The sequence below is a fragment of the Littorina saxatilis genome, linkage group LG14 (genome assembly GCF_037325665.1).
Source record: "Littorina saxatilis isolate snail1 linkage group LG14, US_GU_Lsax_2.0, whole genome shotgun sequence".
Lineage (NCBI taxonomy): Eukaryota > Metazoa > Mollusca > Gastropoda > Littorinimorpha > Littorinidae > Littorina > Littorina saxatilis.
In genome coordinates, this window is record NC_090258.1 from 21,352,018 (window position 1) to 21,367,365 (window position 15,348).

General features: G+C 39.1%; 1 protein-coding gene across 1 annotated transcript in view; it reads right to left on the reverse strand.

Moving 5' to 3' along the window:
* Nucleotides 1–265: 265 nt before the first annotated feature.
* The window catches only part of LOC138946546 (fibropellin-1-like), a 90,675-nt gene continuing 75,592 nt past the window's right edge, over nt 266–15,348 (reverse strand). The window contains exons 17-24 of the mRNA XM_070317988.1: nt 13,300–13,409; nt 11,540–11,601; nt 8,148–8,308; nt 6,961–7,057; nt 6,243–6,262; nt 4,177–4,343; nt 2,444–2,508; nt 266–923 (exon numbers count right to left, since the gene is read on the reverse strand). Coding sequence (XP_070174089.1) covers nt 887–923; nt 2,444–2,508; nt 4,177–4,343; nt 6,243–6,262; nt 6,961–7,057; nt 8,148–8,308; nt 11,540–11,601; nt 13,300–13,409 — 719 coding nt within the window. The 3' untranslated portion in view covers nt 266–886. The remainder of the gene's footprint in view (nt 924–2,443; nt 2,509–4,176; nt 4,344–6,242; nt 6,263–6,960; nt 7,058–8,147; nt 8,309–11,539; nt 11,602–13,299; nt 13,410–15,348) is intronic.

A 15,348-nucleotide genomic window follows, 5' to 3' on the forward strand; every position in this document is an offset into this window, starting at 1 on the left:
CGCCTTACGCGACTTGTTTTAAATTACTTCTCGCTGAAATTTTAGGACATAAGAGCTTTTTAGGTGCCCGAGGCATTCTTAATAGCTCATTAAAAAATGTCCAACTAGTTTAAGAGATATTAGCAATTAAACATCCTTCTGGGTCCACACGGACCCACGACCACCGATACCATAACAAAACAATTAGGATACATTTATGGAGAAAATCTTAAAATATTTCGAAGCACCTCACATAAACAACAACAAATGAATAATTCTGCACACATTGCCAAATGACCTATTTATAAACATCGAAGTAAACTTATACAACTTACAAAATGTTCTACCTAACAAATTTCCCCGCACCCCACACACATGAATTTCAAAATACATAACACACAGAAATATTTGAAAGACAATTACGCAATACAGCGCGTCAAGGTAGCTTTATTCTAGTTGCCAAAACATTTTTCTTTGGTCAAACATGGGATGAACTGAAAAGAAAATCGGAACAATTCGAAATGTTGAATCTGTAACAGAGTTCTCCAATATAAAATTATTTTACTGTGGTATAATGCCTTTCGATTTCTTTTAATTAAATAAAAATGTACCTGTCTACAAGTTGGGAGACGCACTGTGCCGAACTTATTAGAGGATCGTCCTTAACTAAACAAAAGCGCCACATGAATGTTGGGAATACGATAGGTGTTATAATACATCTGCTTATATAACACATAGAAAAAACTGTCTGTACAAAGCTTACTGTATTCTTTCTTGTATGGAAAGTATTCCGAAAATAATATCCACCAGTACAAAGAAACGTGTGTCCGTATAAGTGCTGCATGTAAGTGCAATTGTGCAAAGTTTGCACAGAGTATACTGAACATGTTCCTTTCTCAGCTTGTAGTTACTGTTGTCCAGGGGTGTACAGTCTCCACAAATTCCTGCGACAAAATAATGACACAAACAAGTGTTTAGCGCAGCAACAGGGCCCGATAGGTTGACGAGACAAGTACATTAAGAATAGGGATATCATACCCAGCGACTCTCGTGTAAAGTTTAATGAAGAACGGTCAAGTAGTTTTCTCTAAATTGCCCTACACACACACGTACACATAGACACAAACACACACAGAGACACACACATAGACACACACAGACAGACAGACAGACAGACAGACAGACAGACAGACAGACAGACACACACACACAGACAGACACACACACACACACACACACACACACACACACACACACACTCACACACACATACATACACCACCACCCTCGTCTCTATGCTTTAACATTTTAGTCAAAACTTGCCCAATGGAAAAATACAAGAATTGTACATGGATCGTTTAATTCATGATAACAATACCCAACCCGTTAGTCACTGTACTTCGACCCAGTTTTTATTTTAAATTGAAAGATAAACAAACATTTATGATGCAGATAATGAACTTATCTCAACATTTTTCAAAGACAGTCGCTGGCAAGACGCGGACAGGCAATGATTAAAGACGAAATGACATAGAAAGGAAATGACGTAGAGACAAATTTAATGCCGACAAGTCGAAACTAGACTTATAGGTCTAGATGTAGCCTAACCAAACCTGAAAGTCTGTGAATTCTAGCATCAAAGACAAAGACAATTATATTTATTTTCTAAACCAAAACCATAATTTGAACTTGAAATTTGATTGGGTGTCAACCAGACTTGGGTCATGTCTGGAGGTCATCAAACCTTGGAGGTGAGTACAGTTTCAGAGCTCTAACTTCATAAACCGCTGAAGGAAATAAATAATATTTTAATTCATTACCCAAACTCGACCCCGCCGTGAACTTGAAATTTGACAGTCGTCAATAGACCTGGCTCATTTCTGGATGTTATCGAACACTTGAAGTGTCTCAAGTTTCAAAGCTCCGCCTTCAGAAACATCGGAGAAAAAACTTCAACGTTAAAGTTTTTGTTAAACTGTCAGTCCACCCGACCACAGAGACACACACAGCTGATTATACTATGACTCACTGATTACCCAGGTGAGCTATTCTTCTTCGTTCGTGGGATGAAACTCCCACGTTCACTCATGCTTTTTGCACGAGTGTTATTTTTCGTGTATGACCGTTTTTACCCCGCCATTTAGGCAGCCATACGCCGCCTTCGAGGAGAAGCTGGTGTTTTCGTGTTTCTATAACCCACCGATCGTTTCCGTGCGCACTTGGTTGGTCTTGTGCTTGCGTGTACAGACGAAGGGGAATAAGGCACTAGCGTGTCTGCACATAAGTTGACCTGGGAGATCAGACAAATATCCACCCTTAACTCGCCAGGCGGTAGCGGCCGTGATTTGAACTCACGATCTTCCGATTAGGAGGCCGATGTCCTATTCACTAGGCTACTCTCGTCTATTCAGGTGAACAAAAAAACACAGAGAGAAAGCATGACAACAGAAAAAAGGATACATACCTGCTGTTTGAGAGCGAGCTGCCAGGAGCTACTGATGAACTGTTCGCAGGCCAACTTCCCTGTAACTGATTCAAAGGGAAGATAAATAATAGATCAAAAGTACGTCGACTGTCGTTGTGTCTTTCCATCCATTTGTCCATTTCCCTCTGTCTTGTCTGACTCGTTTTGGTGGCATTAAAACAAGCTTGGTTCAATATCAATATTGCAAACAAGTTTCAACGAGTTATTATTGTTGGCCATCTTTCTCTTGAAAGCGTGGCTAAGTTTTACTACTTTGAAAGGTTTTGCGTGGTTCATGCCTGCCGCGGCTTCATGGCCTTCACCATCTGCTTAATCTTTTTAAGGGCAGAAGCTACCATGAAAATACACCGTTTTTCATTTGACCACAACATCCTTGAAACAAAATTGTTCGCGTTAAAAGTGTGTGTGCATTTGCTGCAATGTGTGAAAAATAAAAGTACATGATGACATAAAAGATTATTTTTAAATTGACTTTGCACAAACTATTAAATAAAAAATAAGAAAAGCGATGAATGGAATCATGTTACTTCATGGATGACAGTCTAATTTCAATACTACTTCCCATATTTCAACTACAACGTGTGTAAGATGTTTATCTTTGATTTGTTCAAACAACTGTTAGATATTGTTTTTTTAAATGTTGGGTTTGTGGGTACAAAATGTCTCAAAACATCGAACATGTCTATCTCTTTAACTGTCCATCCTAGAGCTAATCCTTTCGAACAAAACATCTATTAGTATGTTTTGAAATTATCTTGTCATCCATAATGAATTTGAATTTGAATTTAGTAATTTTTACCAAGTCAATCTAAGAGCACATTTTGTTTTTGATCATATACTATTATTATACATACCTTGAAGCAAAAGCACACCAAATTTTAACACAAACAGTTGTGTTTTATTAATGTTGTGGTCAAATGACTTGGAAGACACCTCCTGCCCAAATCATCCTTCCACGTGTTTACACAGAGTGACAAAGTCAAGACAATCATGTGGTTTCAGACCTAGTACCTAGGTGATTTCAAAAATGCGTGATATTATTTTATTCCTTCAATAACTTTCAAGTGGTTTCATGTACTGCGATCTGCTGGCCGATGCGAATGCGTGATGTATTGTGTACAACAAATTTCCATCTCACACGGCATAAATAAATCCCTGCGCCTTGAATATGTGCGCGATATAAATTGCATAAAAAAAATAAAAATCCCTGCGCTTAGAACTGTACCCACGGAATACGCGCGATATAAGCCTCATATTGATCGATTGATTGATGTACTCGTCTCAAAAGCTCAAAATATTTAACAGTGACATCAATTTGTAAAGCTATCGGCGTTTGCAAAGAACGGTTTTGGAGAGGATTCGCTCTGGACACTCACACCTAACCAGTACGCACAAAATGCAGCTCGGCAACAGACGCTGGATATACGTTTCTGGTGAAGCGTGTACAGCCAACAAATGATCGTTGGCACAGGTGTCATGTTTGCAAAACTTAATCAGGAAAAAAAATACATGCCTAAAATTTCACTAAACACAGATCGTGGCAAGGTTGTTTGCCATGCAACCAAGAGAATTAATTCCTAAGGCACTTGGACAAGCCTGGACGGATGGTTAAAAGAGAAGTAAAATATCTTTTAGCCAAGATCATTATGACTGTGAGACTACTAGTTATTCAAATAAAAATATTCGATTCATTTCAAACAGGGCTAAAGTACCTTTCCACTGGCGTCATTGAAGGTATTTCCGGCAGGAGCTGTTTCAGGAGCATCCTTCTTTGCAGAGGCACATCTCCTTCTCACGCAGACGGTTACAAAAACCATTACTGCGGATAACGCGACGATTGACCCAACAGTTAAGTACAGTGGACGGTCGTCTTCTGCCCCTACAGCATGACATCATCATCAATTCGATCATCATACATATACTGTGAACTCACACACACACACACACACACACACACACACACACACACACACACACACACACACACACGCACGCACGCACGCACGCACGCACGCACGCACACACACACACACACACATACACACACACACACACACACACACACACACACACTAGCGCACACTGACACGCGCGAAACACAACACTTTTTTTCTTGCAGAAGCTCGAACTCACATCTAGGCAAAAGGGTGCTCGAAAAAGGTTGAACAACAGCTGATACTTTACATTTTCATTGTGCCTGATGCTGTACGTGATAGTTCAAAGACTTAAATAAATAAACCTTTCCACCTCCTACTGAAAGAAACTCAGCAATTCGAAACATCTCATTCGATGTACTATAAGTTTACAGATGAAGGACAATCCTTAAGTAATGACAAACAAGTCGCGTAAGGCGAAAATACAATATTTAGTCAAGTAGCTGTCGAACTCACAGAATGAAACTGAACGCAATGCCATTTTTCAGCAAGACCGTATACTCGTAGCATCGTCAGTCCACCGCTCATGGCAAAGGCAGTGAAATTGACAAGAAGAGCGGGGTAGTAGTTGCGCTAAGAAGGATAGCACGCGTTTCTGTACCTCTCTTTGTTTTAACTTTCTGAGCGTGTTTTTAATCCAAACATATCATATCTATATGTTTTTGGAATCAGGAACCGACAAGGAATAAGATGAAAGTGTTTTTAAATTGATTTCGAAAATTTAATTTTGATCATAATTTTTATATATTTAATTTTCAGAGCTTGTTTTTAATCCGAATATAACATATTTATATGTTTTTGGAATCAGCAAATGATGGAGAATAAGATAAACGTAAATTTGGATCGTTTTATAAATTTTTATTTTTTTTTACAATTTTCAGATTTTTAATGACCAAAGTCATTAATTAATTTTTAAGCCACCAAGCTGAAATGCAATACCGAAGTCCGGGCTTCGTCGAAGATTACTTGACCAAAATTTCAACCAATTTGGTTGAAAAATGAGGGCGTGACAGTGCCGCCTCAACTTTCACGAAAAGCCGGATATGACGTCATCAAAGACATTTATCAAAAAAATGAAAAAAACGTTCGGGGATTTCATACCCAGGAACTCTCATGTCAAATTTCATAAAGATCGGTCCAGTAGTTTAGTCTGAATCGCTCTACACACACACACACACAGACAGACAGACAGACAGACAGACACACGCACATACACCACGACCCTCGTTTCGATTCCCCCTCGATGTTAAAATATTTAGTCAAAACTTGACTAAATATAAAAAGTAGCAAACAAAGTATAACGATTAGACCATATCTGAAAAAATAGTCTCGAGGGGAGATAATGATGCCGCAATTCAAAGGGTGACATACAGCGGTTGTTTCCCTTTTCGGAGTACCGATCTTTTTTTATTACATAGCTAAAACGTATCTCTTTCGAGTTGTGGCAGTCAAGGCGCACACACAGGCGAAATGGTTATTAGTTTTGGCCTTTCAAGAATACTGTGTGTTTTTATGCTGTGAATCAGCACTCTAAAAACAAATAATAATTATAAGGTAGGACAAGACCCAGTAAAATGACAAAACAAGAAGACATAAAAACAAGGTAAAACTACACACACACACACACGCGCGCGCGCGCAGCGATGCGTGCACACAAACACACACACACACACGCACGCACACACAAACACACACACCCGCACGCACACACACACAAACACACACGCACACACACACACCCACACAAACACACGCACACACACACACACACACACACACACACACACACACACACACACACACACACACACACACACGCACGCGCACACAAAGTTGTCCCTTACCGGAATACTGGGGAAGTGCCCTGTGGACATCAAACAAAACAGCATGTTTTGTACTGTCACTTTTGAAATGAATGAATCAGACCCAGTGGGTCGAACAGAAATATTCTAGATCCAAGATAATATAACTCACTTTGTGCAAACGTACACGCGCGTTTGCTGGGTACGAAATGTGTTGATGTCTCATAGCTATGTCTTAATGATTTCTAAGAAACGACAGGAACGAATCAAGACATTTTGGCTAGAAAGAAGTACACAGTTGATAGTTTGTCATAGGAGAGACAGAGACAGAGAGAGGGAGGGGAAAAAGGAAGTAGAGAGAGAGAGAGAGAGAGAGAGAGAGAGAGAGAGAGAGAGAGAGAGAGAGAGAGAGAGAGAGAGAGAGAGAGAGAGAGAGAGAGACAGAGAGAAAGAGAGAGATAGACACAGAGAGAGAGTAAGAATGTTGGGGAGAGAGTGAGAGAGAGAGGGAGGGAGAGAGAGAGAGAGAGAGAGAGAGAGAGAGAGAGAGAGAGAGAGAGAGAGAGAGAGAGAGAGAGAGAGAGAGAGGGAGAGAGAGAGATCGACTGATCAAGAGAAAGAGTAAGAATGTTGGGGAGAGAGAGAGAGAGAGAGGGAGGGAGAGAGAGAGAGAGAGAGAGAGAGAGAGAGAGAGAGAGAGAGAGAGAGAGAGAGAGAGAGAGAGAGAGAGAGAGAGAGAGAGAGAGAGATGCAAACTTACTGGCAGGATGGTGATCCCTCTTTCATCTGACACTCTTGCTGGGCAGGGCAAGTGGTAACAGTCTTAAAGACGTCACATGGACTTGTGGAGAGGTCCACTGGAAAGAACCGGGTTATAACTGAACACTAACCAACAGTGAGTCATAAAATGGCAAATCCCTCCCCATTACGCGTAAACAGTTCAGGCCGCCGTCTCAGATCTGGCCTGACTTTTACATTGGATAAAATATTTTTAATTTAAAATAAAATTGGATATGAAGGATATTTATTTATACAAACAAATATTTCTCTGTTTTATATCATTTTCAAGCATTGCTAAAAAATCACAATGCATCTTAAAATGTCTTATTGGTTGCTTGACATGTTAATTATGGTAAATATGTCATTTGTACTATAGTTAAACTTATCTTCTATTTCTTCTTGTTTGTTACCCCTCAATGGGCGAGGGCAGGATGAAAAAAAAGCATGTATACATTGCTTATTCTGTTACCCTCGTAAAATAAATTTCAATTCAATTCAATTGGATGAACATGGGCGCAGCATGGTCGATGCTTATTGGGCATCATTCAAGATAGATCGCTCGCGCATGGCGTTAGACGAGGAACATGTTCCATACAAAAAGGTTGCTGGACGATTTGCCACCATATTTAAATAAAAGAAACAATGGTCAGAACAACCATGAACGCTGAGCCAAAATGTGATAGTTTTTTTTCTCTCCATCGATTAGCTCCAAAATGCGTAGGTGTTTCATCTCTTATGTATTGATTTAAAAAAGCGAGTCATACGTGCTTGTTTACGATTAGTTTTATGAAATCTACATTATAATTGTTTTTGCAATATCCAAATTACTAAAGTATTAGAAATCACAGCCGCTGGCAAGAGCCAAGTCGATTCGGATGGCAGCTTTTCGTGATGATCTCTCTCTTTCTCTCTCTCTCTTTCTTTCACACACACACACACACACACACACACACACACACACACACACACACACACACACACACACACACACACACACACACACACACACACACACACACACACACACACACACACAAACACACACAAACACAGACACACACACACACACACACACACACACACAGAGACACACACACACACACACACACACACACACACACACACACACATTTCTTTCTTACGAATGCCCCCACAGTCAATCTATACCTTTCAGTTCCTCCACAGTCAACTTAAGGGCCGCTGCCTGGTTGTCTATTGTCAGTTGTCCTTTAGCCAAGTCCACCAATGCCATTGCCAGGTCTAACGCACTATCCGGGTGAGTTTCTTCGTCGATGACAGTTTCGTAGTCGATAACAATGCTGCCCACTCTGATGACAAAACAGTCACAATAAATTCTAACATTGTGACCCTCCACCACTCTAATGACAAAACAGTCACAATAAATTCTAATATTGTGACCCTCCACCACTCTGATGACAAAACAGTCACAATAAATTCTAATATTGTGACCCTCCACCACTCTGATGACAAAACAGTCACAATAAATTCTAATATTGTGACCCTCCACCACTCTGATGACAAAACAGTCACAATAAATTCTAATATTGTGACCCTCCACCACTCTGATGACAAAACAGTCACAATAACTTCTAATATTGTGACCCTCTACCACTCTGATGACAAAACAGTCACAATAACTTCTAACATTGTGACCCTCCACCACTCTGATGACAAAACAGTCACAATAAATTCTAATATTGTGACCCTCCACCACTCTGATGACAAAACAGTCACAATAAATTCTAACATTGTGACCCTCCACCACTCTGATGACAAAACAGTCACAATAAATTCTAATAATTGTGACCCTCCACCACTCTGATGACAAAACAGTCACAATAACTTCTAATATTGTGACCCTCCACCACTCTGATGACAAAACAGTCACAATAACTTCTAACATTGTGACCCTCCACCACTCAGATGACAAAACAGTCACAATAACTTCTAACATTGTGACCCTCCACCACTCTGATGACAAAACAGTCACAATAACTTCTAATATTGTGACCCTCCACCACTCTGATGACAAAACAGTCACAATAACTTCTAATATTGTGACCCTCCACCACTCTGATGACAAAACAGTCACAATAAATTCTAATATTGTGACCCTCCACCACTCTGATGACAAAACAGTCACAATAAATTCTAACATTGTGACCCTCCACCACTCTGATGACAAAACAGTCACAATAACTTCTAATATTGTGACCCTCCACCACTCTGATGACAAAACAGTCACAATAACTTCTAATATTGTGACCCTCCACCACTCTGATGACAAAACAGTCACACTAAATTCTAATATTGTGACCCTCCACCACTCTGATGACAAAACAGTCACAATAAATTCTAATATTGTGACCCTCCACCACTCTGATGACAAAACAGTCACAATAAATTCTAACATTGTGACCCTCCACCACTCTGATGACAAAACAGTCACAATAACTTCTAACATTGTGACCCTCCACCACTCTGATGTCAAAACAGTCACAATAAATTCTAACATTGTGACCCTCCACCACTCTGATGACAAAACAGTCACAATAACTTCTAATATTGTGACCCTCCACCACTCTGATGACAAAACAGTCACAATAAATTCTAATATTGTGACCCTCCACCACTCTGATGACAAAACAGTCACAATAAATTCTAATATTGTGACCCTCCACCACTCTGATGACAAAACAGTCACAATAACTTCTAACATTGTGACCCTCCACCACTCTGATGAAAAAACAGTCACAATAACTTCTAATATTGTGACCCTCTACCACTCTGATGACAAAACAGTCACAATAAATTCTAATATTGTGACCCTCCACCACTCTGATGACAAAACAGTCACAATAACTTCTAATATTGTGACCCTCCACCACTCTGATGACAAAACAGTCACAATAAATTCTAATATTGTGACCCTCCACCACTCTGATGACAAAACAGTCACAATAAATTCTAACATTGTGACCCTCCACCACTCTGATGACAAAACAGTCACAATAACTTCTAATATTGTGACCCTCCACCACTCTGATGACAAAACAGTCACAATAAATTCTAATATTGTGACCCTCCACCACTCTGATGACAAAACAGTCACAATAAATTCTAATATTGTGACCCTCCACCACTCTGATGACAAAACAGTCACAATAACTTCTAACATTGTGACCCTCCACCACTCTGATGACAAAACAGTCACAATAACTTCTAATATTGTGACCCTCCACCACTCTGATGACAAAACAGTCACAATAAATTCTAATATTGTGACCCTCCACCACTCTGATGACAAAACAGTCACAATAACTTCTAACATTGTGACCCTCCACCACTCTGATGACAAAACAGTCACAATAACTTCTAACATTGTGACCCTCCACCACTCTGATGACAAAACAGTCACAATAACTTCTAACATTGTGACCCTCCACCACTCTGATGACAAAACAGTCACAATAACTTCTAACATTGTGACCCTCCACCACTCTGATGACAAAACAGTCACAATAACTTCTAACATTGTGACCCTCCACCACGGCGCGGTTCTGGGCTAGCCCCAATATAATACGTCCAGGGGGTTTCAGATATACATTTTGAGATTTCGCTACAAAGTTATTCTTCAGTCTGTTTTCTACCTACATCTATCACCTAATATGCTGAAAATGCCTTAAAAGTTTAACAAAACGCATTTGAAGCACCCTACCCATGCGTTTTTGTGTGAGATTATAGTGCCCCGATAAAATCCACTTTCACCGAACAATCGCCCTGTAAAACTTCACATGGACCCGTCGATACACCCATGAATGGAAAGGACTTTGTTCCGACTTTCAGACTGTGTAGTTTCTATTGGTTAGACCAAAAATACTTGACCAATGAGCTGGTTGCTTAGGAAAAAGGTCTGTGTATGGTCAACATTGTTTTGGGCTGTTTTTTTCAGAACTGACGTTTTGAAGGTTACCTCATTCACAGGCTTATAACTCGAATTGTTTTTGCTCTTTTGTAAAACGGTTTTCACCATTGGGTAGAGCATGAATCAATCCTTTCGAAAATGTTAAAATACAAAAATAATACATTGGTGACAGGCGACTCATTCCGTGGTGGAGGGTCACAATTATGTAGAATAGGCCTAGGTGACTGGTGGAAGCAAACAGTAGTAGTAGTAGTAGTAGTAGTGGTAGTGGTGCACTGTAGTTTTAGTATTTGTGCACTGTAGTTGTAGTAGTAGGAGTAGTTGTAATAAGAATAGTACACTGTAGTAGTTTCAGTAGTAGTAGTAGTAGAATTAGTAGTAGGAGTAGGATTAGTAGTAATAGTAGTACTAGTAGTAGTACTTGTAGTTGTAGTAGTAGTGTTAGTAGTAGTAGTAGTACTTGTTGTAGTAGTAGTACTTGTAGTAGTAGTAGTAGTAGTAGTAATAGTTGTAGTGTAAGTAGTGTTAGTAGAATAAATTCTATGGAGGAGGAGAAAAGGAGAAAAAGAGGAGAAGTGGTAGGAGTCAAATAAATAAAGCAAACTCTTCTTACCTTAGTGACTTAATAATAACAGCTTTCAGGCCTGGCACTTTGGTTTCCAGTTTATTGAACAGCTGTTAAAATATACCATGATAGAATGAACATAAAACAGGAATGTAAATGTGAAAATCACACAAATCGCGATTACTCTTATACATGATAAACTGGCAACTACTTCAAAAGTATACATGACAAAAATGCAACCAAAACATGCTGTTGTAGTATACCCTTGTAATATAAGCCCTTTTCTGATTGTTTGCGTATCAGGTTTTTCTGTTTGTTATCGTTCCCTGAAACGAGTAAATGTATTTAGTCCGCCATCATGTTAACTTTTGTTATGTACATACCAGGATTACTTAAAATAAGCTTTACATGCTTGAGTTAGTTATCCTAAAAAAACATGTATTGTTTTTGTCATGATAATAATTTAATAAAGTTTTGTTTAAACCAATCTAAGCCTAAATCTGAAATGGACCGGGCATTAATATTATGATCATTGTTGAAGGGATTCTCTCAGTGACAGCCTTGACACATTGTCCCTGTCTTTTGTAACACCGACACGCCTGGGGTGCTGCATAAGCACATTTTGTAACACCGACACGCCTTGGGTGCTGCATAAGCACATTTTGTAACACCGACACGCCTTGGGTGCTGCATAAGCACATTTTGTAACACCGACACGCCTGGGGTGCTGCATAAGCACATTTTGTAACACCGACACGCCTGGGGTGCTGCATAAGCACATTTTGTAACACCGACACGCCTGGGTGCTGCATAATCACATTTTGTACAAACATCTTTTTCGATCCAACCGTTGGAAATGACACGGAACCAAAAACATCAAAGCTGATAAGATATTGACCTTTTTTCTGATTGTGTGCCATTCTAACTTTTTACATTTAGTCAAGTTTTGACTAAATGTTTTAAAATAGAGGGGGAATTGAGACGAGGGTCGTGGTGTATGTGTGTGTGTGTGTGTGTGTGTGTGTGTGTGTGTGTGTGTGTGTGTGTGTGTGTGTGTGTGTGTGTGTGTCTGTCTGTCTGTCTGTGTGTGTAGAGCGATTCAGACTAAACTACTAGACCGATCTTTATGAAATTTGACATTAGAGTTCCTGGAAATGATATCCCCGGACGTTTTTTTCTTTTTTTCGATAAATGTCTTTTATGACGTCATATCCGGCGTTTTGTAAAAGTTGAGGCGGCACTGTCACACCCTCATTTTTCAATCAAATTGATTGAAATTTTGGCCAAGTAATCTTCGACGAAGGCCGGACTTCTGTATTGCATTTCAGTTATATTTGGATTAAAAACAAGATCTGAAAATTAAAAATATAAATATTATGATTAAAATTAAATTTCCGAAATCGTTTTAAAAACTATTTCATCTTATTCCTTGTCCGTTCCTGATTCCAAAAACATATAGATATGATATGTTTGGATTAAAAACACGCTCAGAAAGTTAAACGAAGAGAGGTACAGTAAAGCGTGCTATGAAGCACAGCGCAACCGCTACCGCGCCAAACAGGCTCGTCACTTTCACTGCCTTTTGCACTAGCGGCGGACTACGTTCAGTGTCATTCTGTGAGTTCCACAGGTTGACTAAATGTAGTAATTTCGCCTTACGCGACTTGTTTGTTCTGGCTTTTAATAAAACTCAAACTTAGGCAACCAAACCTAACCTACGGTCTGAGATGAGAACAAAAGCAAAACATTGCATGGAACAACAAATTAACATTAACATTACCAAGCGAATTCTCACAGCTTTCTCTTACCGCAATCTCTGCCTCATCTTTCCATTGGTTGCAGACTGCACTCTCATTGTCAGATTGCTCTTTCGGTCGAGTGAATAGCATTTCGACTGTCATATCAGTTCGTTTCAAGTCTGAAACGACGAAACAGTGTTCATCGTTAGCTACCGCATCAATAATGTAAAAGAGAGACAATGACAATGACAATGACAATGACAATGACAATTCTTTATTTTACGAGGGTAACAGAATAAGCATTGGTATACTTTTTTGCATCTGGCCCTCGCCCTAAAGAGGGACTAAATCTACTATAAAAACTACTACTACTACTATACTTACATAATTAGTAAAACAGTATAAGTTTATGTACATACGTGCATTATATGAAACATTGTAGTTTATACATGTTCATGACAAGGTGCAAAGCAAAATTTGCAAGTCAATTGGAGTAAGAATACTATGCAATAGTACATCAACTCTGCAAGACAATGGATATTATGCAGAACATCATAATTTCATAAACAAAACAATAAATCAAAAGTGAGTGACTGTGTCTCAAAGGACATAACAATCAAGAATATACTATTTTCATTAAATGGGATATATATTTGTTTTTGAAAGAATCTGTGCTGGTAGCTTCCCGTAAGGCATTCGGAAGAGCGTTCCAGAGACGGCCACCTGAATAAACTAGACTAGACTTAAATAAGTCTATCCTAGGAAGAGGAGTGTTAAATTTCATAAGGTGGTGTGAATTCTTCAAAGAGAACTTTGAACAAATGGTTTGGGGTAAAGTTTCGGATATAATTTTATGCATAAAGATTCCTTTGTTAAAAAGCAGTCTTGACTTTAGAGGTAAGATCCCTACATGTATGTAGTCTAACTCTGTGAGGGTAGTGTGCTTTAGTAATACTACTTTTAGTGCTCTTTTATGTAATCTGCTAAGTGGTTTTAAGGAATTTTCACTTGCTGAGTCCCATAGAGTGGATGCGTAATCAATAACAGATTGAATATGAGCAATGAAGAATAATTTTCTGGTGTGGCAGTTCAGGAAGTGTTTAATTCTAGATAAGAGGTACACTTTCTTTGACACCACTTTACTAAGTTGCTCTATGTGGGTTGACCAAGACAAGTTGTTATCGATATTAACACCCAGCAGTTTGTGATGGTCGACTTTTTCCACTATTTCACCATCTATCATTAAAGCAGGACCAGCTGAATAAATATTCTGGCGTTTTTGTCTTGTTGTTATGACCATATATTTGGTTTTCTTTGGGTTAAGAGACATATGGTTTAGTTCAGTCCACGCTGTCAACTGGTTTAAACTTCTTTGAAGTGATTCTGATAAGCGAGTTAAATTTGTGTTGCTGGAGTGAATTGTGGTGTCAACTGCAAAAAGTTCACATACAATTTGAATATATAGGGGGAGGTCATTAATGTATATAGAGAAGAGGAGGGGTCCTAAAACCGATCCTTGTGGTACACCGTATTTTACTTCTTGCATGCTCGACGCCGAGGCGTTTGTTAGTACAGTTTGTTGTCTGCCGGTGAGAAATGAACTAATAAGTTTGACAGTTTCGATTCCGACGCCATACAATGCGAATTTTCTCAGTAATAACGTGTGATCAATAACGTCAAAGGCTTTAGCAAAATCAACAAAAATGGCACCACAGAATTCATTGTCGTTGATTTTCTCCAGCCATTGATCAACAAGAGAAACTAAGGCAGTATGGCAGGAATGGTTAGCTCTAAAACCCGATTGTTTAGGGTGAAGTAAATTGTTTTGGTTAAGATGCGTTAGAATATGTTTGTTAATGTGTTTTTCAAGTGGTTTTGATAAAACAGACAATATTGAAATTGGCCTATAGTTTGATGGGTCTTTTTTGTCACCTGATTTAAACAGAGGAATGACTTTAGCCTGTTTCAGGGCGACTGGGAAATAATTTTTTCCTAAACAAAGATTATAAAGGTAAGTGAGTGTTTCAGAAATTACAGGGGCTGACAATTTAAGAATCCTACCATCGAGGCCGTCGATTCCCCGGGAGCCTGTTTGCTTAAGGTGTGTAAGTGCGTAAA